The 23929-nt window shown below is 42.8% G+C and overlaps 1 protein-coding gene across 5 annotated transcripts in view; it reads right to left on the bottom strand.

Moving 5' to 3' along the window:
* Positions 1–23659, bottom strand: part of PTPRG (protein tyrosine phosphatase receptor type G) — a 634330-nt gene extending 610671 nt beyond the window's left edge. For 3 of the 5 annotated variants that reach the window (XM_040359118.1, XM_040359116.1, XM_040359119.1), the window contains exon 1: positions 23160–23244. In XM_040359118.1, the coding sequence (XP_040215052.1) occupies positions 23160–23244 (85 nt within the window). Of the gene's footprint in view, positions 1–23159 lie in introns of all 5 variants that reach the window. The other 2 variants (XM_040359120.1, XM_040359115.1) reach the window with 1 other exon arrangement.
* Positions 23660–23929: the final 270 nt, after the last annotated feature.

Here is a 23929-nt window from a genome sequence, read left to right as displayed (position 1 = left end):
ATTTTTTTTTAAACGTCGCCTATGGAGATTTTAAAGGGTAAAAGTTTGTCGCCATTCCACGAACGGACCCAATTTTCAAGCATGAGATGTTGGGTATCAATTTACTCGGCGTAACATTATCTTTCACAATATAAAAAAAATAAATTAGGCTAACTTTACTGTTGTCTTATTAAAAAAGTGTATTTTTTCCCAAAAAAAGTGTGCTTGTAAGACCACTGCGCAAATACGGTGTGACAAAGTATTGCAACGACCGCCATTTTATTCTCTAGGGCAGGGATATGCAATTAGCGGACCTCCAGCTGTTGCAGAACTACAAGTCCCATGAGGCATAGCAAGACTGACAGCCACAAGCATGACACCCAGAGGCAGAGGCATGATGGAACTTGTAGTTTTGCAACAGCTGGAGGTCCGCTAATTGCATATCCCTGCTCTAGGGTGTTAGAATAAAAAATATATATAATGTTTGGGGGCTTCAATTAGAGGGCAGGATATGGCAGTGAAAACACCGGGGAAGCTCCATTAGAATTGCTGGAATACTTGTCATGCCAATGGCCCCCCCCACAAGATGGCGCCAGATCACAGAAGGAATCTTAGGCCTGCAGAAGGCCGCAAAGCTGTGGCCTCAATTACCGGCTGGCACGGCAGGTGGGGTATCCTGTGTCTCTGTGCGCCCCCACCTCCCCCGCCGCGCGATCGCGTCGGGCCGGCAATTGAGACCGCGGCTTTGCGGCCTTCTGCAGGCCTAAGCTTCCAAGGGCGCCATACATACACACACATACAAGTAGGGAGTTGGAGCAAGGTACACGCACATTGTCTTTCCGGATAAAAGTGATTTAAGATATCCTGTCAGGTCATTCTGCTCCGACTGCCCCCCATGAGGATGCAGGACCCCTGACCCTCTGTCGGACAGTGCTGATCACATGCATTCTCCCAAGAAAAAAAAAAACCTCTAGTAATGCACACCAAACTGAGCATGCGCAGAATGGGGACAGTGGAAGGAAGGGAGGATCAGAGACGATATGATTAAACAGCCCTTTAACACAATGTGAACGATTAGCCCCCTGTGCTTATAACTAGCATGCTTTACTGCAGGGGTAGGCAAACTCTGCCCCTCAAGCCACAGTGAAAGTCCCATGAGACATTGCAAGACCCTGACAATTACAGGCCTAGAGGCAGAGGCATGATGGGATTTGTATTTTCACCACAGGAGGGGCCCAGGTTGCCTACCCCTGTTTCACTGCATATACAGACCGATTTTACTGTTGTGGGTTTAGTAACAACCAAAAAAATCTTTTATCTTCATAGAATGAGCCAAATACCCTTTCATTTGTGTCAAAAGCTCCCCATCCCAGCTCACAGTGGGGCACTTAAAATACCAGTAATGTTGGTCCTAAAAAAAAAAAATTAATACATTATACATTATATATATATATATATATATATATATATATATATATATATATATATATATATATATATATATATATATATATATATATATATACACACATATATACATATACCCCGTGTTTCCCCGAAAATAAGCCCGGGTCTTATATTAATTATGCCAACAAAAGACACAGTAGGGCTTATTTTCGGGGTAGGTCTTACCATGTAATGTGCGGTCTTCTCTCCCCCTCTCCCTCCCTGCCTGTCAGGAATCCCCAGTGTAAACCGAGTTAAAATGCTTGTAAAATCCTATAATCCACTCTATTACAGTAGTATATAATTTACAAAATGATGCGTTTCTGTAATATAATTGTGCCAAATACATATGTTATAGCCCGCTCTGCACTTCTGTTTCCCGCCGGAGCTCTCTTCCCCGCAATTATATTGCAGAAACACACACATTGTACATTATATAATACTGTAATAGAGTGGATTATAGGATTTTACAAGCATTTTTTTAACTAGGGCTTATTTTCGGGGTAGGGCGTATATTGCAGCCCTCCTGGAAAATAATGCTAGGTCTTATTTTCAGGGTAGGTCTTATTTTTGGGGAAACAGGATATATATATATATATATATATATATATATATATATATATATAAAAAATAAAAAAAGTGGGCGTGTCAAGGTGTGGTCAGGTGATGATTGACAAACAGGTTTATGAAATTGCTGTGATAACGTTGAAAGCTATGCCCCCTGCAACAGACTCTTATTCAATTATTTGTAGTGCAAGCACAGCATACATGAGTGGCAATTCTGCTCTGAATTCAGGAGCAGTGCAGCATTGTTGCCACATCATCACAGGAAGCTGCATTAGGTGAACTTCACTTTAAGGCTCAAGTGTTATATGTAGGACTTTGCTGATTCATATTTAATTGCTTTTTTTTTTTTTTTTAATAGGCCATAGTTTTGCACTTTATAAATGTGCAACAATTTCTAAATTCATTACAATGTGCACAATTATCTTGCTTGCATTTCCCCAACAAAAGTGACATTTTAATTTGTTTTGTACAAATGTTAAAGCCATTAAAAAAAAATGCTTTTCCATTATAGAAGAGTTTTTTAAAAAATAAACCTAAGGATATTAGAGTGAATTGACGCTTGAAATTGTACTGCTAATTACGTTTTCTAAAACAAGAGAAAGAAAAGAATCTCCAAACACACATAACGGGCGGCTGTATTGACAGGAAGCTCCTCGCCAGGACTCACAGGACGAATTTTCCCAAACAAGGTTCCTGTACGGGTCATACAAATGTAATGGTGATTCAATCTAGTGCAGCCAGTGAGGAGCATTCCCGGGATTTGTGCAAACGCCAACCCCACCAGACACTCGCTCAAAGTTATTCCTAGCTTCCGGATCTTTCCAAAAGCAGCTGCCCGGGGGCCTCAGTGTGATGTCTGTCAGCTCACAGCAACGTGTTCAGTGCTGAGCCAGAGATTGCCTGGAGGAAGTCTCAGGATCCAAAATATACCAGTCCAGATCTTCTTGTAGAAGATTAAAAGTGATGCACATGTCACAACAGTGCCAGGTCTGCTACTGTTACAAATCTGAATATTTTTATTTTTTCAAACATTAAAGATAAATAGAAAACGCAGCAATATTCTACGGGATGAAGCTGTGTTAAAAACAGAATTCTAGATCTAAAATAAAAAAAAAAGATAAGCTTTTGCTGCTTGCTTTTTCCTGCCACTAGATGTCCTCAATCTGATGCCTGGCATCATTCAACCCACCACCAAGCCTGTGCAATCAAAGAAGCAGCACCAAGGTAATCCCTGTCACTCTGCACTCTCATAGGTGTGTGCAGCCTGTAGCATTAGGGTGTGCACCTGAAAGCTCAAAAACACCGTACCGATCTCTGTGTTCACTCAGAAAGTGAAGGGACCAGTAAATGACATTACCCCTTCCCCCACTCATCCTGAAATATCATGTGTGTGTGCCCACTGCATCAGCCTATGGGAGAGGAGGGAAGTCAGCCATGCTGTTGGAGGGGGCACCTGGCAGCAGGGGGAATCTTCACTGCAGAGGGTGATTAGGGTGTGCCTGAGCACACCTGGCACACCCTGTGCGCACGCCTATGACTCTCCTATCTTTATACTTGTCAGCGCTTTAACCGACTGGCTTCTTGAAATGGTCCTTCTCACACTCCAGCCCTGCTGTATAGGAAGGCACAGTCTCTCGATCACATGACCACTAAAGCAATCACTGATCACATGATCAGCAAGTCCATACCCCCTCCCCCACCTTAACCACTTACCACCTATGTAACACGTGAAGAGGGTGGGCTTTAGCGCCCATGTGTTGCGCAAAGGAATCCACAAACAGCTGAGGTTTTTGTGTTGAGAAAGCATTCGCTGTGCACCTCCAGCAAACTGACCAAGCTGTCAGACATGGTCTCAAATCGCGAATCAGAAGTTGGCAGGAAGTGACCCTGATCATGTGACCACTGACAGCCATCCACAGTGGTCTGGTCATGTAATCAAAAAGTCCATCTAGTGTGGGCGCTTAAAGGGATGCTGGGGCTGGGCAAGAAGGGGTTAAGATAAAAGGATGCCACACTCTCACGTAGGGATCAATTGGCTCTGACACCGGCGACCGCCAAGTCACCAGAGAGCCAGCGACCGCCAAGTCACCAGAGAGCCAGCGACCGCCAAGTCACCAGAGAGCCAGCGACCGCCAAGTCACCAGAGAGCCAGCGACCGCCAAGTCACCAGAGAGCCAGCGACCGCCAAGTCACCAGAGAGCTGCTCTGCACCCCCATGCTCACTGGAGTGCTGGGCTGTGAAGGGGGCGGGAGCAGCCAGGCTCTCAGCAGCTTGCCAAGAGGCTGCCCTGGCATGTGGGGAGATCCTGACCATATGGTTGCGATCATTCCCAAGCCTGAACCGGCTTTGTGACATCAGCCAACAGCAGGCTTCACAGGAGTCATAGGCATGCAGAACAAACTGCACTCCTGTGGTCCACAGCCAAACAAGCTTTGGCTGTACTCCAATATTCCTACCGCTCCAGCGCCATTCCCCTCTCTTTCTGATCTCACAGGAGACACTGAAGAGGGAGTGAAGGTGTGGTTTACCAGCACTGTGTGTGTCTATGAACCCACACAGCCCGGCTCTGGAGACTGCATGCACAGGTACCTCGACAGGAATACGGCTTGCTAAGGTGGCATCTGGAGGAAAGAAGACTGGGGACTGCTGAAGCGGAGGTAAGGGGCCACTCTGAAATATCGTTACACAAAGCAGATAAGTAGCGTAGAACATCTTTTTCATTTTAATTTAAAAAAAATTAACCTTTAAAATCATTTTAATAAATGTAAGCTGTGTATTTTAAAATAATTTAATGGGAATAGGTCAAGTTCCTCTTTACCAAACACACACACACACACACAATGGCCCGGATTCACATACATTGGCGCATATTTATGCAGGCGTAGCGCATCTAATACGCTACGCCGACATAGCGCAGAGAGGCAAGCACCGAATTCACAAAGCACTTGCCTCCCAAACTGCGCTGGGTTCCCTCGGCGTAAGCCGTCGTAGGTGGAAGTGGGCGTGAGCCATGCTAATGAGGCGTGACCCCATGCAAATGATGGGCCGAGTGTCATACAATTACTTAAAACGAACGTATCCCTGTGCGCATGCTTAGAATCACGTCAGAACTACTCCCTAAGATACGACGGATCACTGCATACGACGTGAACGTAACCTACGCCCAGCCCTATTCACGTACTACGTAAACGATGGCTGTGTTCCCTGGTCCATACCTTAGCATGAGTTGCGCCTCATATATGGGGAATAACTTCACGCCGGACGTACGACTTACGCAAACCGCGTATATTATGCGCCGGGCGCAAGTACATAAATTAATCGGCGTATCTCCCTCATTTGCATATGTGCATAGAAGATCAATAGGAGCAGCAAATGCGCCCAGCATAAATATGCGCCCACGATACGACGGCGTAGGCAAGTTACGTTGGTCGCAGGAAGCCTATTTTTAGACTTATCTCAGATTGTGGGCACGGCGCACAGATACGACGGCGCATAGTTACACTTACGTGGCGTATCTCGAGATACGTCGGCGTAAGTGCTTTGTGAATCCAGGCCATGAGGTCCAACATTTCTTTTTAAGACCTAAAAAATTAAGACCTAATTTACTTTATTGGCCATGTTATGAATGAACTTTCAATATGAAATAAAAGCACTAGAATAGATTCTGCTTTTACAATCTCTTCCTTCGTTCATCAAACCCCAAAAAACTAAAAACTAAAACCAAAGCAACCTATTAAGCTTTTCGCAGACACAATGCATTAAGTCACAGATATGCACCTCTCCCTTACGAAGTAACTCAAGGCAAATGTTCCGCTTCCCTCGCCGCTCGGGGCCCGGAATTAAGCTGGAAACACGGAGAGTAATAATGCATCAGCCTGGGGCCTCAATGAGACTACAGGCAGCCCTTGTTTTGCAATTTCAAATAAGTCACTGTATTTTTTTTTTTCCGCGTCTCCAACAATAATAAGTTATTGCTCTCCCTAAGCCTGCAAATATGCACAGCATGCAAAGTGACTGCAGAACAGATTACACCCACATAGCTTTTCACAAAATGCGTAAAAAAAAAAAAAATGCGTATTCCCACCACGGAGGTAATTTTGGCGGTGTATTAAGTAGCTTTTCCGCCCCTTCCCATTTCCAACGGAATTAAATTACGTTTTCCTGCCCCCCCCCCTTACTCCGACACAGGCATTTAAGGAGCCTTTGCATTTAAATCGCCAAGAAATCACATTACTGCTTCAGCCCCATTTCTGCGAAGCTCTTCTCTGTGATTTATGAAGCTCAGCAATCTCCTGTGACAAGTTCTGCTCTGAACGCACTGGACGCGTTATATGTATAGGTCAAAAGCCTGATCGCTACTTCCAGACAACGAGCTGACTGCTCGCTATTTTGCTTTTTTTTTTTATATATCTCACATGATAGTTTGCAGGAGGCGACACACTGTAGGAAAAAAAAGACATGTTGGTAGGATTTATAAGCATAAGATAAGCAACCACTCTATTGCTATACACTGTGGAATACAGGTGCCCGAATAAGCAGCAGTTGTCGGCCGTGCCAAGCTGCTCATATCAACCTGATCATCCATAAACTGATTATTCCAATCATAAAAAAAAACAAAAGACACACATTTAAAAAGAAAGGACTCCATACTGTTTTTTTAATGATTGGAATAAACATAGTATTGGGTCTTTAATTTTTTTTTAACACATGCTCTGTATTAAGATGCCCATATAGTCAGCAGCTGTCCATCCGCACCCATCCACATATTTCAATAAGATTGCTAGACAATCTAGAACTGACATCATATCCATGAATACAAGAAAAAATAAAATGCATAAAAATATGGCTTTGTACCGTTTTTTTGTAATGCAGAGACCCCAGTTATACCCCAATACATGTGCATCAATTGATTTTAACCAGCCTCCCCCCCAACATGCCTGAACATTTTCATAGAAAACATAAGAAAAGAAGAGAGTTTAGACCAGGGGTGTCCAAACTTTCTTCAAAGAGGGCCAGATTTGATGAAGTGAACATGCGTGAGGGCCGACCCATTTTGCCTGACATTCTGTGAACCATTAAAATTCGGTCTAAGTGTGTTCGTTCGAGCACTAATACACTGCCTAACAAGAATTCTCTTGTCTTTCTGGCTGTGTGTGGCGAGATGAGCTCAGGCGTGTTATTTGGATATACCGTATTTATCTGCGTATAACACGCACCTTCACTTTAAAAAAAAAAAGATCTTTAACATTTTAAAAAAAGAACTGTGAATCAAAATAAGGGTCACTGCCCATCAATACAGCCTCACAAGTGCCATAAATGCACCACCCCCCTTGCCCTGAATGCACCACCCCCCTTGCCATGAATGCACCACCCCCCCTTGCCATGAATGCACCACCACCCTTGCCATGAATGCAGACTCACCATTGCAGCCTGATTCATTCATCTGCAGCATTGAAGGAGACAGGAGGGGGTGGGACGAGCGCCAGACAGACGTACAGGAGAATTTCCTGTTTTACCGGCGGCCTCTTTAATCGAAAGTCCCACCTCCTGTGATGGACAGAACAGTCGTACAATGGCAGCAAAGGAGACGGGACTTCTTTTACACAGGTCGCTGTGTAAACAGGAAGTACTCCTGTATGCACAACGCTCATCCCACCACCTCCAAGGCTGCCAGCATGTATTTCTTTTGTGGCCCCCGGCACTCAGGGATTCGTTGGGGGCCACAAAAGACATGCATGTCAAAATGACCAGGCCGAAACGCAGGCCGCGATTGGCCCGCGGGCCGGACTTTTGACATGCCTGCCTTAGACCAATAAAGTTATGTATGTTCCATACCTGTGGGATCTCCATGTAAGCTGAAAATCTCTGTAGTAGACATTGAGCCGCTGGCCCGCTGCATTGTGAACACAGGTCACTTGCTCTGTACAGGGGCCATTCATGGAACACTGCATAATCCAATGAATACAAAGTGTTCCAATTGAACGAGGTGGAGAGGTGGGCTGGCGACGTCATTTTTGCCTCGTCCAATCAGATAACACTTCACATTCATTGAGAAAATGTAAATTGTCCTCAGAATGGCGCCCGTGCCAAGCAGAGGACTTCTGCTCAATTAGCACCAGCGAAGCCGCTCAACAGTACCTGTAAGCTGGCGGCATTCACTGTAGTAGTGGCACCTTCCATGATGAACCCTACAGGTATGTCACATACATACTTATATTGGTCTATACTTACATTGTATGTGCCCTACAATGATTTCCAGCTTCCCTGAAGATCCCAGAGGTATGGCACATACATACTTCTACTGGTCCAAGCTGTAACTATGCTATACCTAAACAATAGCTTTAACTTAATTTAAAATTACAAAACCCTTTATCTTAAAGTGGTGGTAAAGGCTGATGTTTTTTTGTACCTGCATGCATTCTATGCATAAAGACAAAAAGTCTCCTTTGTGCAGAGCCCCCCCCCCCCCCCATGCTTAACTGAGCCCGATCTTCCTCCAGCAATGTGCACAAGAGCCTCAGCTCTCCAGGGAATCTCCCTCCTCATTGGCTGAGATAGCAGCGGGAGCCATTGTCAATCACAGCCAGTGAGCCAATGAGGAGATAGAGGGGTGGGCCCAAGCTATGAATGTGTGAAAGGACATGCAGAACTGTGGCTTATTAACAAGCCTGCTTTGGTGCCCCCATTGCAAGGGGCACCTGGCAGGAAGGAGGGGCCCAGAGTGCTGGTGAGGGACCCGAGAAGAGGAGGATCAGGGCTGCTCTGTGCAAAACCACTGCACAGGGCAGGGAAGTATAACAAGTTTTTTTTTTTAAGAAGGCTTTTAATATTTTAATGCACTGCAGCGTGTAGCACTTTGAGAGCAACTGTTTTCTAACCAGAGTTGATCAATGCAGATCAACATACCTGGTGTAAAGGAGTCCTTATAGAGCAAAAAAGTCAAATCAAATATTTAAAATAATTGTGGTAATAATTACAATAATTATTTGAAGATTGGATGTGGGCTGTTCTGTGGCAGTTGCATGCTTACCAAGGAGCATATGGCAATGTACTAACCCAGTATAGACTATAAAACCTCTAGACAGGACATGCAATACAAAGACCATAGGCAGGACAAGGGGTTATTTTGGCTTTATTGCAACAAAACCTGGGGGCATTTCATTCAGAACAGCTCCCAGGCGTTCCTCCTGATCCTTAATTACGGTACTTGGTGAGTCAGTGACCTGGAACAAGTAAGGGCATATCAAGTGTCAGGACAGATATGAATGCTTCAGCCCTGGGCTTACACCTTCCAGGACAAGCCATGCCAAGACTTGTAGTTTAGTAGTACCAGGGGGCAAACTTCCAGCCCTTTAAAGTAAAATCAGCGCATAATATAATATGGCCATAAGTGTAAGATCCAAAAGTATTTGTAAAATTGGTTGAGATCACTATGAAAATGATGGGATAACTTGAATAATGTATCAACCATAGCTAAACAAGGATAAAGTCAGTACAAACAAAAGTGCGCTTGTAAGACGGCTGCGCAAATACGGCGCGACAGAAAGTATTGCAACGATCGCCAATTTATTCTCTAGGGTGTTAGAATAAAAAATATATACAATGTTTGGGGGTTCTAATTAGTGAAAAATTACATTAGAATTGCTGTTTAACTTGTAATGCCAACGGCCACCACCAGATGGCGCCAGCTCACAGAAGGAAGAGCTTGGGACAGCTTGGGACTTCACAAGGCCGCGGCCTCAAATACCGGCGGGCGCGCACGGAGACACAGGATCCTGTGCCTTCGTGCGCCCCCACCTCCCCGTCGCACGATCGCGGTGGGCCTGATGGGGCCGGTAATTGAGGGCGCAAAGCCACAGCCTCAATTACCGGCGGGAGCCAGGTCACAATTTGTCGCAATTGCGACCTGGCGCCCAGACATTGTCGACCCCTGTTGTAATGTATTTGTATTGTATTGTCAGACAACTATACTGACTAAAACGAAAATCGTATGACCCGACATCGTACAAGAAAAAGTTTTGTGCTTGTCCGATTGAATAATATCGGCTCTCGAAAGTAGTGTACACACAATACGAAAATCGTACGATTCTTCCGCGGACGATCGTTTTCGTCCGATATATTCGGATCGTGTGTACGGTGCATAAGGTGTGCATTAGAGTGTCATTTTTACAACATAAAACAAAATAACAGTCAAATTTGATTTATTCCGGCTTGCTGTACTCGGTATACAACTTCTCTAACCCTACTGGAAAAAGAAGGAACATTTGATGTTTTGTGGCGGTTTACAACATTAAAGCGGGAGTTCACCCATTTGTAAAAAAAAAAATTTCTCCCCTTAGCTTCCTGCTCGTTCGGTCTAGGGGAATCGGCTATTTGTATTAAAATATGAGCAGTACTTACCCGTTTTCGAGCTGCATCTTCTCCGTCGCTTCCGGGGTATGGGTCTTCGGGAGCGGGCGTTCCTTCTTGATTGACAGTCTTCCGAGAGACTTCCGACGGTCGCATCCATCGCGTCACTCGTAGCCGAAAGAAGCCGAACGTCGGTGCGGCTCTATACTGCGCCTGCGCACCGACGTTCGGCTTCTTTCGGAAAATCGTGACGCGATGGATGCGACCGTCGGAAGACTCTCAGAAGCCTGTCAATCAAGAAGGAACGCCCATTCCCGAAGCCCATACCCGGAAGCGACGGAGAGGATGCATCTCGTAAACGGGTAAGTACTGCACATATTTTAAAATAAATAGCCGATTCCCCTAGTAAAAACGAGCAGGAATCTAAGGGGGAAAAGTGCCCTCTAAGGGTGAACCCCCGCTTTAAAGATGGCTTGTTTATCTTTTTTTCTGTTAATAAATTTTTCTTAGGAAAAAGTAACCTTCGCTTGAGTCTCACAATTGATAAAACCTATTGTAATCATTCAGTAGGGAGAACAGGCCGACAAGCCGTTCAAGGCAAAGATCTGGGTCTAGTCACTGCTCTGCAACGGTCATCCGGCCTTCATAGACCAGCATACAATCGATGATCAACGTGAGCGGGGACAGAAATATATAGCCATCTTTATGGACAATGACAAATTTCACATGCACAGGGGGAATCACAGTCAACCCACCAATTTCTTCAATTCGACCATTCAATATTTCAAACTCAGGTTAAGTACACCAACAATATCTCAGGAGCTTACCCAATGACTAATGCTCGCAGTTTGAATCAATAGGAATTACATTATTCACAGTATTCTGATGATACACAGAATTTGGATGGGGTACAAATGTTTCCGGATACATTTGCACTTAAATAAATCAGAGATGCATTTCTAAACAGAATTCATGAATGGCTTACCCGAGTCAGCGGGAAGAGAGATAAAGAATATTCAATTGTTTTTTCTTAATTCTAAGGGCCCTATTCTAAAACAAGAATTTTAATACCATTGCAATAACATTTCTATAACAAAAGCAAGGTGTAACGGAATTACTACAACATGGATCAAGCTCATTAAGGTGGATGCATGATTTCAGCAGTGTGTTTGGCACAAAAAAAAAAATGTTTTATTTAATTTGAGCTCTATGAAACCAACATCAAATGGACCGCCCTAGACTGCATTGTGATGGAACCATAGACCTTGCTACTGAATTTTATAACACAAAACAATGTAGGTATTATTTTAGGATGTACTTCCTCATCATGCTCTTCAGGCAACAACCCAACTGATATTAAGAAACTGCATTTTTTTTTTTTAGAGGATGCAAAGTAAAAATAGAAACTGACACGTCCCTGTTTGCTGCTGTGAGTTCTGCCATGAGAAAACCATTGCTGTCCCCATCCTGTCACCTCCCAATCTCTGCTGCAGACAAAAGTGGGTTCTACCATTGGAGAACCACTGCTGTCTTCTCCTGACACATGCCAACCTCTGATGCAGCCAAAGGTGGGTTCTGCCATGGGATAACCATTGCTGTCTTTTTGACACATCTAGGGTAGGGGCAAAACGGCTTTAATCTGCTCCTGTTTGTCATATTGCTGAGGCTTGTTCTTCCAAGCTAGAGACATGCATTTTTTATGCAGTCGTTTTTCATTGGCCGTTATCTACCTATACATATAAAAAGGTTTGGCACTGGGAAGAATGCCCTCCTTACACGCGTTTGGCACTGGGAAGACTGCCCTCCTTACACGCGTTTGGCACTGGGAAGACTGCCCTCCTTACACGCGTTTGGCACTGGGAAGACTGCCCTCCTTACACGTGTTGGGCACTGGGAAGACTGCCCTCCTTACACGTGTTGGGCACTGGGAAGACTGCCCTCCTTACACGTGTTGGGCACTGGGAAGACTGCCCTCCTTACACGTGTTGGGCACTGGGAAGACTGCCCTCCTTACACGCGTTGGGCACTGGGAAGACTGCCCTCCTTACACGCGTTGGGCACTGGGAAGACTGCCCTCCTTACACGCGTTGGGCACTGGGAAGACTGCCCCTCTTACACAGGTGGTCAGTGGAAAGATCCCCCACCTATCAGTGGTCAGTAAAGAGTGCCCCTTACATTGGTATTCATTGAGCATGCCTCCCCCCCCCCCCCCTCTTACAGATAGCTAAAGAAGTCAACATGGCAAAAAAAAAAAATTCAGGCTGGAACTCTTCAAGGGTGTTATCTCTATTCAATGGACATACTACAGGAAAAAAAAAATAACTTAGTATGGTCAGAAATCCAAATATACAGTAGGTTGTCAAATAAGCAAAAACCATCACTTTAAATCTGCAAACCTATTTTGTGCTCCTAAATTCACCTTTATTAAAGGTATAATGAGAAAGATTTGGTCACTTCCTGCAAATGATTTATTGTCGGACAAGTAGCAGATTATTCCTCCTTTGTTGCTAAGGGCTGCTTCACTTGGAATTCTCATGCTGAAAGTCTCTGCCTTAATCTTGTATGTTTCCAGCACCTTCACATTGTAAAACAGTATTATACTTCACAGGGAAGTAAATATTGAAGTTATTAACACAAGAGTAAATTGCATTTCTAAAGTCCAAGAGTACTGGTAGATGAATTACAAAGATCGACCAAGGAGTAGGAAAATTTGGTCATCAATGCTTTAATCAAACATGGTTTATACCAATTATTTGACCCATTGGAAGTTCTACTTGTTAGGCATACGTCGATAACCAGACAAAGACAAAAAACATTAAGTCAGATAGTTCCAACTTTGAGTTTTCCCTGCTCAAACTAAACGCACCTTATTCCCAAAAGATCACAGATTGGTTTAGGAAACTTAATTATGGTTAAAATTCTAAAATAGGAGTTCTAGATCAGACAAACCCAAGGTCCTGTAGCTAGGAAGGACAACTAGCCTCCCCAGTATATGACCACGAAGAGCAGGCTAAAGCTGTTTTGTGGCCATCTAGATGGCTTTCTTAAGCCCAATCATGGTCTCTGACAGGTGGTAGACAAATTATTATGGAGTTAGCATGGTGTTAGTAATGAGAATGCCCCCTTACCGTGGTGGGCAAAATACCATCCTTACAGACAGCAAAAAAAAAAAGGCATTAGTGTCAGATGTTGACTTGACTCTGAAAAATAAAGGCATCATCAGTTGAAGGTCAATCATTCACAGCCAAAGAAACTCCTAGCAAGGTATGGCAAACCCTAAAGTTCCAGAAAATCCTAAGAGTAGTCGCCATGATTATAATTCAACAATCCCTTACTTCAATTAAGGACAAGTGATGGTTAAAAGGGTGAATAACTAAACAAATCAACAAGCCGAAAAGTAGGGTTGTCCCGATACCGATACCAGTATCGGGACCGATACCGAGTATTAGCGGGAGTACTCGTACTCCCGCTAATACCCCCCGATGCCAAAATAGAATACTTCCCCCTCCACCCCCCCCCCCACGCCGCCGCCCCCGCAACCGCCGCCTCGTTAATCACCGCGGCGCGGGGAACATTACAGTCAGCTTTGGTTTGAATAGCAGTTTTCCCCGCCGCGCATAGACACTCCCCCTTGGACGGATCTGTCCAATCGCGAGCAAGGGGGAGTGTCTCTATACACAGCGCGGCGGGGAAAACAGCTATTCAAACTAAAGCTGACTGTAATGTTCCCCGCGCGGTGATTAACGCGGCAGCGGCGGCATCATTTACAGTAGGTGGGGGGGGACGTGGCTGGATATGTTTGGGGACGTGGCTGGATATGTTTGGGGACGTGGCTGGATATGTTTGGGGACACATTTAAAAAAAAGTATCGGTATTCGGTATCGGCAAGTACGTAAAAAAAAAAAGTATTGGTACTTGTACTCAGTCCTAAAAAAGTGGTATCGGGACAACCCTACAAAGAGAATACATTTTTTTTTTTCGTCCTGCTGGAACTTGTCAAGTTAGTTTGCTCTATTCAATACACAGACTATAGGAAACTTAGGATGGTCAGAAAATCCAAATTAATGTTGTCAAAGAGAAGACCATCATTCACTCATCATTCTCCAAGCCTATTTTGCCCCTACATAAAATGGCTTTCTTAAGTCTAGGCATGGTCTACAGCGGGGTGAACAAACTTAAGGAATCAGCAGCCAGCCATTTTTTTTAACCTAGGAGCCAGCTCCATTAACTAGATAAAACCTCAAAAGTTAGTCACCAGCTGTAACTGCCAAGGAGCTTTGGCTACCTGCCTCATGGTCGTAGGCAAAAGGATCACAAGCCTAATAACTGGGGGTACATCTGTTACAGAAAGTTTTAAAATAGTGTTAAATCCTATTGTTAAAAAATATGATATGGTTTCAAACAGAGGATACTCTGGTTAAAGTTTTTAACATTTATATAAGATCAGGAGGTAGCAGCCATAACTATGTTCATGTCAGAGTACGGACATAGCTAGGTCCCAAATTTCACCACCTGACTGCATACAAAGCCGATATTTAAGGACACCAAAGTCGCACCACCAATCTTCTTTGGCCTTGGAATCATTTCAGCGGACGCCTCTAAATGTCAAGGCTGAAATTTTTTTCTAATCACACAAGGAGTCACGCAAAGTGCAAACAGAGTCCAAGAAGGATTTAAATCAGACCTGCTCGCGAGGCTATCACATTAAACCTGCATCACGGCTTGTTTTCCCTCAAGTGCTCCCAAAGAGACCCTACTAGATGTAATTACTGTACAATATCAGAGGCACAGAGAAGGACATCACTCAACAAACTGAAATAGAGAATAAATCAATAGAGAGATAAATGTTTCTCAAGTGTGGCCAACCTATTTCAATGTAGATCATCTTGACCAGAGGAAAAAAAAAACACGTTTGAGGGCAAGAAACCCTGTGATATGACTTTCAATGTGCATAAGCCAGATCAAGATTCTGAGATGTAAACTGGAGTACGCCCCACGACTGAGCCACGGCCATCTAGTATCCAGCTCCGGTGGTACAAGGTTTCCAATGCAAACTATTAATGCTTTTCTGACTTCTGATACAAGACGTGTCCTCACAAAATATGTATTTCTATTCAAAGTTTCAGAAACGGTCTCTAAACTGGTATTCTGCTGCAAACAAAATTATGTAAATAGCATAAATACAGGAGGCAAAAAAGTATTTTTTTGAGGATATTTTTTTTAAAAGTTTAAAAAAGAAGTTTACTAAGTTACTAGGGCAGGAGAACATTAAAACTTACAACAAAGGATAAAAAGGAGATTCATAAAACTACCTTCTAAGCAGATCATATAAAACATTTTTATGTCAATTTGTAGAGTATAAGATTTCCTATCTCTACATAGTCCCCCCTCCGCCCACAGTGTGTTCCCTTTCGGGGTGGACAGTTGTGGGGTTGACACTTAAAGGTCCAGTGCTCTACCATATACGCTGTAGAGTCCCCGGTCCCTATTCCCCTGCGTTTTAAGTTTACTGACCAGCATAGTCTACACCAGGGATATGCAATTAGCGGACCTCCAGCTGTTGCAGAACTACAAGTCCCATGAGGCATAGCAAGACTTGGACAGCCACAAGAATGACACCCAGAGGCAGAGGCCTGATGGGATCTGTAGTTTTGCAACAGCTGGAGGTCTGCTTATTGCATATCCTTGGTCTACACCTATATCTAGTAGGTCCCCTTGAGGGGGTTAGGATCTTAGGGCCAGATTCACAAAGGAGATACGACGGAGTATCTCAGATACTCCGTCGTATCTCTCAGAGTATCTATGCAGCTGATTCATAGAATCAGTTACGCATAGATAGCCCTAAGATCCGACAGGTGTAATTGTTTTACACTGTCGGATCTTAGGATGCAGTACCGCGGCCGCCGCTGGGGGGAGTTCGCATCGTAAACCAGCGTCGCGTATGCAAATTAGGAGTTACGGCAATACAGCGGTTTTTCGCGGTCGCTGCTAGTCTAGTTTCCTGTCGCAAATTTAGTCGTTTTGGGTGCCCTAACTTTACACAGCACACGTATGTGCTATATAATGTATGGCCGTCGTCCCTGCATCGAAATTTAAAAATTCACGTCGTTTGCGTAAGACGTCCGGGAATACGGAAGTGCGCTACGCGCGTCGCCGTTTGAAAAAATGTCACTTCGCGCAAAGCACGGCGGGAATTTCGAAACGGAGCATGCGCAGTAGGTCCGGAGCGCGCCCAATTTAAATGGCACACGCCCATTTAAATTATGCGGGCTTACGCCGGAGGCCGCCAGCGTAGGTTTTCATTGCAAGTGCTTTGTGAATCAGGCACTTGCGATGAAAACTTGCGGCGGTGTAACGTATCTACGATACGTTACGCCGCTGCACTTCTATGTGAATCTGGCCCTTAGACGGCAAACACCTATTGTGATTCATGATACCCTGTTTTACTCTGTTTTTGCCCGTTTTGATTCCTTGGGTATACTGTTCTCAACATGCCCTGTAAAACATGCTCTGTACAATGTATTCTATGCCATGATTGTAATTGCATAAAACCCAATAAATTTCTTGAAAAAATAAATAAAGATTTCCTATCATCTGTGCCCAGTCTTGCCACACAGAGTTAATCCAGCTCTGAGCAATCCTCTTTTATTGTTCAGTGAAAATTAACAGACTTCCAGATAAAACCCTTTCTAAATACAAAGTCCATTCCTCTCTCCTTGCTTTGAGTGACAGGTTATTTACATATCTAGCTTGGACATGTTTATCATATGTTATGTTAATCATAATAGGAGGTGATCCACAGGTCATTGTATGTTACCAGGATGTGTTATGTGGGGGAGGGGTGGATTTCTCACTTTTTATACCGTGGATCACCTCATATGATAAACAAACATGTCCAAGCTAGATATGTAAATAACCTGTCACTCAAAGCAAGGAGATAGGAATGGACACTCCAAAGTTATGATACATAGCTGTCTGCTACAGATGTAGATCATATTGAGCGCATCGAGGCCTTTGGGTAATGACTGCGCTCCCAATAAGCATTTTTATAAATAAATATAAAATTACAAATAAAGCCCAATATAACCAAAAATTACAAATTAAAAAAAAGGAAGCCTTATACATACAATGGTCTAACCAAGCTGATTATAAAAAACATACAAATATAACTCAATACAGCCTAAAAAAAAAAAAGAATCGAATAAAAAGGGAAGCAAAGCAATGAAGCACTCCAACAAACCCCTATTTCAAGCCATATGCAAGTATACATATTTAACATTGCTACCAAAGAAAAGGTTAAAACCTAGGGAAAACAAAAAAAAAAGTCAAGCCACTACATTGTTACGCATTTGAAAGCATATCTGACTTGAGATTTTGCATTTTTAATTACTAATTACTAGCAAAAAAATTGTTATTTTTTTTGTTTTGTTTTTTTAAAGTTGGCAATTATTATGCAACATATGTTCCTATCATGATCTAGAAAGTAAAAAAAAAAAAAAAAGCCCACACACTTTGCCAAGTTGCAGACCTTCGGAGGCGAAGAGGACACTCTGCACTATTCAAGTGTACCAAAGCACAGATCAATACAAAAACAGCCTTGCATACAAATCTGTTGCTCAATTCCGAAGTTTTTTTTTCATTAAAAAACATCACGCACAATAATAAAAACAAAAATGCACAATTTAAAAAAAACAGACAAAACACAGCAACATAAACACAAACAGCTACTTTGAGATTATATATATATATAAAATAAATAAATAAATATATATATTAAATACAAAAAATATATATATATATATATATATATATATATATATATATATATATATATATATATATATATATATATATATTAAATACAAAAAATATATATATATATATATATATATATATATATATATATATATATATATATATATATATATATATATAACTTTTTTTTATTTAATATATATATTTATTAAATAAAAAAAAGTAATATATATATATATTTTTTTATTTAATATATATATATATATATATATATATATATATATATATATATATATATATATATATATATATATATATATATATATATATCTATATCTTTTTTTTATTTAATAAATATATATTAAATAAAAAAAAATATATATATATATATATATATATATATATATATATATATATATATATATATATATATATATATTTTTTTTTTTTTATTATTTAATATATATATTTATTAAATAAAAAAAACTAATATATATATATTTTTTTTTTTTAATTTAATATATATATATATATATATATATATATATCTTTTTTTTATTTAATAAATATATATTAAATAATAAAAAAATATATATATATATATATATATATATATATATATATATATATATATATATATATATATATATATATATATATATATATATATATATATATATATTTTTTTATTATTTAATATATATTTATTAAATAAAAAAAAGATATATATATATATATATATATATATATATATATATATATTAAATTAAAAAAAAAAAATATATATATATTAGTTTTTTTTATTTAATAAATATATATATTAAATAATAAAAAAAAAAAAATATATATATATATATATATATATATATATATATATATATATATATATATATATATATATATATATATATATATATATATATTTTTTTTATTTAATAAATATATATTAAATAATAAAAAAATATATATATATATATATATATATATATATATATATATATATATATATATATATATATTTTTTTTTTTATTATTTAATATATATATTTATTAAATAAAAAAAAGATATATATATATATATATATATATATATATATATATATATATATATATATATATATATATATATATATATATATATATATATATATATATATATATATATATATATATATATACATATATATATACATACACACACACATACACATATACACACACATACACACACACACATATACATATACACACACTTTGTATACTTTTCTTAATTTTTTTTTTGGCACGTGACTTGTAGTTGAAACAATAATTGCCATTTTACTCATTTCTACGTCCGCGCTGACTAAACGGATACACTTTTTTTCCCCTTTTGCAAGCTAATATAGTCTACAGACCTTGTTACAACACATTTTGTGGCAATCGGGAAAGCTTTTAATAAGTCCAAGGCTATAAAGAACAGCTCGGTAGTGCCTCCCCTGGTATCAAACAGTCACTACACATTAATTTGATGGTGCTGGAGTGACCTCCGTCTCCTGTCTGCAGAATTCTTGCATTCATGGAGCACTTCATGTGCTTTGGCGGACATGAGAGCGCGGCGTTATCTGCCTATTTGTGGCCGAAGAGCCGAATTACAGCGAAAGCACCAACCCCACACCCAGTCAATGAGGCATCATTAGTGCAATTAAATACATACAGCCTGTAACTGGATACACCCAATGCAGCCAACATGTGTGCAGCTTGCACTTCAACATAGGAATGGCTACTCTCCTTTGATGTTAAGAGGCCAGTAAAGGAAATCCTTGTCTGTAAGGGACAAGTTGTATCAATCACAGGCTAGCAAATATGTAACAGCCTGTTAACTCTTTAGGTGCTGGGCTAAGGACCACATGGGCATGCAATTTTTGGACAATGTGGAAGCAGGATTCAGAACTTTAAGGGAGGAGGGGGGGGGGGGGGGGTCTGTAGAAATACCAAAAGGGTTCCAGTCTTAAAATAAGAGCCCATCTCTTCAGATCCTGTGCCATGGCCACTAGGCTCGGTGCTGTTCTTTTGAGTTAAAGTGCATAGGTCACCCCAAATTGGCACCCCACTCTGCACTGTCCCAGCCTTTTGCTTTTGATTAGGCGAGCACTGCACCAAAAAAAAAAAAAGCAGCCACATAGCTGATTCCTAAAAGAGAGGGGGAGGGGGGACACCAAATCCTACAAGGGATCTGTTCAATATTTCCTGCCTGGCAGAAGAGGCTGAGCTCCTGGAAGTCACCTCTAAACATACTTCCAGCCTGTGACACAACGCCCGGACACTGGGACGTGCTGCCAGCTGGGTAGTAGTAGCAGTACGGAGTACATGCCTAGAAGCTTGCCAGCTACACCAACCAGGAGGCAGTAGATGCCCAGGACGGAGGGTGGGCAATCAGCTAGCAGTGTTAGAAATCTCCAGACAAAAAGATGGCATTAAAGGAGTATGCTCAGGCAACAGGGAATAAGTCTGCATTGAGGAAACATGGCAGTTTATGGGCACAGGAGGGTTATCTAGATGTGATGGGTGCCCAGCTAGCAGTGGGGAAATCAGCTAGCAGTGTTAGAAATCTCCAGACAAAAAGATGGCATTAAAGGAGTGTGCTCAGGCAACAGGGAATAAGTCTGCATTGAGGAAACATGGCAGTTTATGGGCACAGGAGGGTTATCTAGATGTGATGGGTGCCCATAGTCTACCTACAGAGGGGTAAGATGCATGGTAGACCCTAATGCAATAGCAATCAGATCACAGTTTCCCAGGCTCTTGGGTTTTAGGTGAACATTAGCATTATGTGTCATCTATAAATATTTAAATACAAATGTATAAATATTATACATCACAGGGCAACACAAGAAAGAGGTGGCTACAGTACGGGAGACTTTAGGCAGCAGCAAAGGAAGCAATCCTGCTGGCTGGAAGGGACGTCTATGAATAGGGAACTACAAGGAGCCCAACCGGGAAATAAAAGAGCAGCTCTGGAATGTGGACGGCAGGCAGGAAAAGGGCATTAGGGGCCCCTGGAAAGTGGTTATTAGTCCCATCAACTCCCTGGGGAAGGGCAACTAAAGGCCAGCGAGGGGCCAGGCACTGGGTCAACAAATGATCCATCAGCTCCAGGGCAATCTTCTCACCATCCACCTAACTCACGCAGGTCCTCATGACTTACCAAGGTAGCACATAACATTGGAGAGGGCATTAGGAACCCCCTGAAAAGCAGTTAAGTGTCCCATCAAACCCTTAGGAAGAGGCAACAATGGGTCAGGGAATGGAGCACAGGGCAGACAAATGATCCATCAGCTCCAGAGCTATCTCCCCCATCCCACCTAACTCCCCAAGGTGCTCTTGACTTACAAGGGTAACAAAATATATAGGATTAGGGGGACCCTGGAAGGCAGCTAAGAGTGCCATGAAGCAAAGGAGAGCAAGGGGTCAGGAAATAAGGTGGGTACAGGCTGGACAAATGACCCATCAGCTTAGGGGCAACCTCCCCACCTACCACCCAACTCATCCAGGTTCTCTCAAATTACCAGGGAGGTAAGAGACATAGGAAAGAGCATTAGGGGCCCCTGGATGCTGGCTCTAAGTCTTGCCAAGCCTCTGGGAATAACAGTCAATGGCCAGGAAATTGGGGCACAAGGTAGATAAATGATCCATCAACTCCAAATCTACCTACCCACCACACATCTAGCTCTTCTTGCTCAAACACTATCTCTTCACCAAACTCATCCAGGTCTTCTTAAAGTACAAACATACTAGGGGCCCCTGGTAGGTGGCTAAAGTCCCATTATATCCTCTTGAAGGGTCAGCCAAAGGCCAACAATGGGCTACAGGGTAGTCAAATGATTCATCAGCTCAATGTCTACCTACCCACCATACTCATCTAGGGCGTCTTGCTCCAAAGCTACCACCCTGCCAAACTTGTCCAAGTCTCCTTGACTTACTAGCATATTGGGGGACCCAGGAAGGTGGCTAAAGCTCCATTTAATTCCCTTGAAAGGGGCAATCAAAGGCCAGCAAGGGGCTACAGGGTAGTCAAATGATTCATCAGCTCAATGTCTACCTACCCACCATACTCATCTAGGGCGTCTTGCTCCAAAGCTACCTCCCTGCCAAACTTGTCCAAGTCTCCTTGACTTACTAGCATATTGGGGGACCCAGGAAGGTGGCTAAAGCCCCATTTAATTCCCTTAAAGGGGCAACCAAAGGCCAGCAAGGGGCTACAGGGTAGTCAAATGATTCATCAGCTCAAGTTGTAGCTACCCACCATACTCATCTAAGGCTTCTTGCTCCAAAGCTATCGCCCCGCCAAACTCATCCAAGTCTCCACGACTTACTAGCATATTGGGGGCCCCAGGAAGGTGACTAAAGTCCCATTTAATTCCAAAAGGCCAGCAAGGGGCCAGTGTAGACAAATGATCCATCAGCTCAAAAGCTAACTCATCCAGGTTTCCTCCTCAAGGTAGTACAAGACATAGGAAAGGGTATTGGGGGGGCCTCTGGAAGGCATCTAGGAGTCCCATCAAGCCCCTAGGGAGGTCAGCAAGGGGCCAGAGAATAGGGGGGGCACCGGCCAGAGAATAGGGGGGCACCGGCCAGAGAATAGGGGGGCACCGGCCAGAGAATAGGGGGGCACCGGCCAGAGAATAGGGGGGCACCGGCCAGAGAATAGGGGGGCACCCTGTAGACAAATGATCCATTGGCTCAAAAGCTCCTCAACTCATCCAGGTCTCCTTGACTTACAAGGGTAGCACAAGACATATAAAATGGTATTGGGGCCCCTGGGAAGTTCAGGAATGGGGGCACAAGGGAAGACAATACCGAGGTTCCAGGACTATCCCCCCCACCCAGGACTTACCAGGGTAGCACAGGACATAAAATGGTATTGGGGCCCCTGGGAAGGTCAGGAAAGGGGGCACAAGGGAAGACAATGCTGGGCTCCAGGACTTACCAGGGTAGCACAAGACATATAAAATGGTATTGGGGCCCCTGGGAAGGTCAGGAAAGGGGGCACAAGGGAAGACAATGCTGAGGTTCCAGGACTTACCAGGGTAGCACAGGACATAGTGCAGGACCGAGGTTGAGATTTTCAGGAACAAGATCCACCAGCACGGCTGCAGTAGCCTCCGCATGACACCATGCACATTGAGGACCGGGGCAACTTGTTGACTGATGGGCCTCCCAGGCGACACAATTCCCGGTGGCGGCGGAGGGGGTGACCTTCTCGGGGGGGTTGTGGGCTCTGCTCACTGGGAGGGGAAGTTGGAGATCCGCGGAGAGCCCTGGATCTCATGCATGCAGATCTTCTCCAGCAAGGTCCGGGGGTGGTGGAGGAGGACAGTCCGTTCTCTAGTCCTGGAGGAAGGAAGGTGGAGGGGAGGAGGTGGTGTAGTCCACACTAGTCCAGGCTGGGCTCCGGGTCTCCGGGCTGATCACACCTCGGCTGCCCGCTTTCCATTCTCCCATACAGGAAGTAACATGTGAGCCGAGCCAGCCGGAGACTTTAAAAGCTCGGAGAGGGAGAGAGCGCGCGGGGGCGCGCACACTGACACTGGGCGTCTAGTACACGGCGCGCGCCCCCGACGCTCTTAAAGCCGCACCGCCCGAATTCCTGGCAGCAGCAGGAGAAGAAGAAGAAGGAGGATTTTTTTTTTCTTTTTTAGACTACTGCCATTCACTTCCGAGGGGGAGGGGGGCAACCGGGAGATGACTTGTGTCACTGAGGATTACAATGTATCAAAGCACAGGAGATCGTGTAAGGCTGGGGGGGTGGGGGGTAATTAGACCCGTGCCTGGAGAAGGGAGGTAAGTGAGAGG

Source organism: Rana temporaria, chromosome 7, assembly GCF_905171775.1.
Source record: "Rana temporaria chromosome 7, aRanTem1.1, whole genome shotgun sequence".
Taxonomy (NCBI): domain Eukaryota; kingdom Metazoa; phylum Chordata; class Amphibia; order Anura; family Ranidae; genus Rana; species Rana temporaria.
Note: the sequence above shows the minus strand (reverse complement) of the source record. Positions and strands in the feature narration are given on the sequence as shown.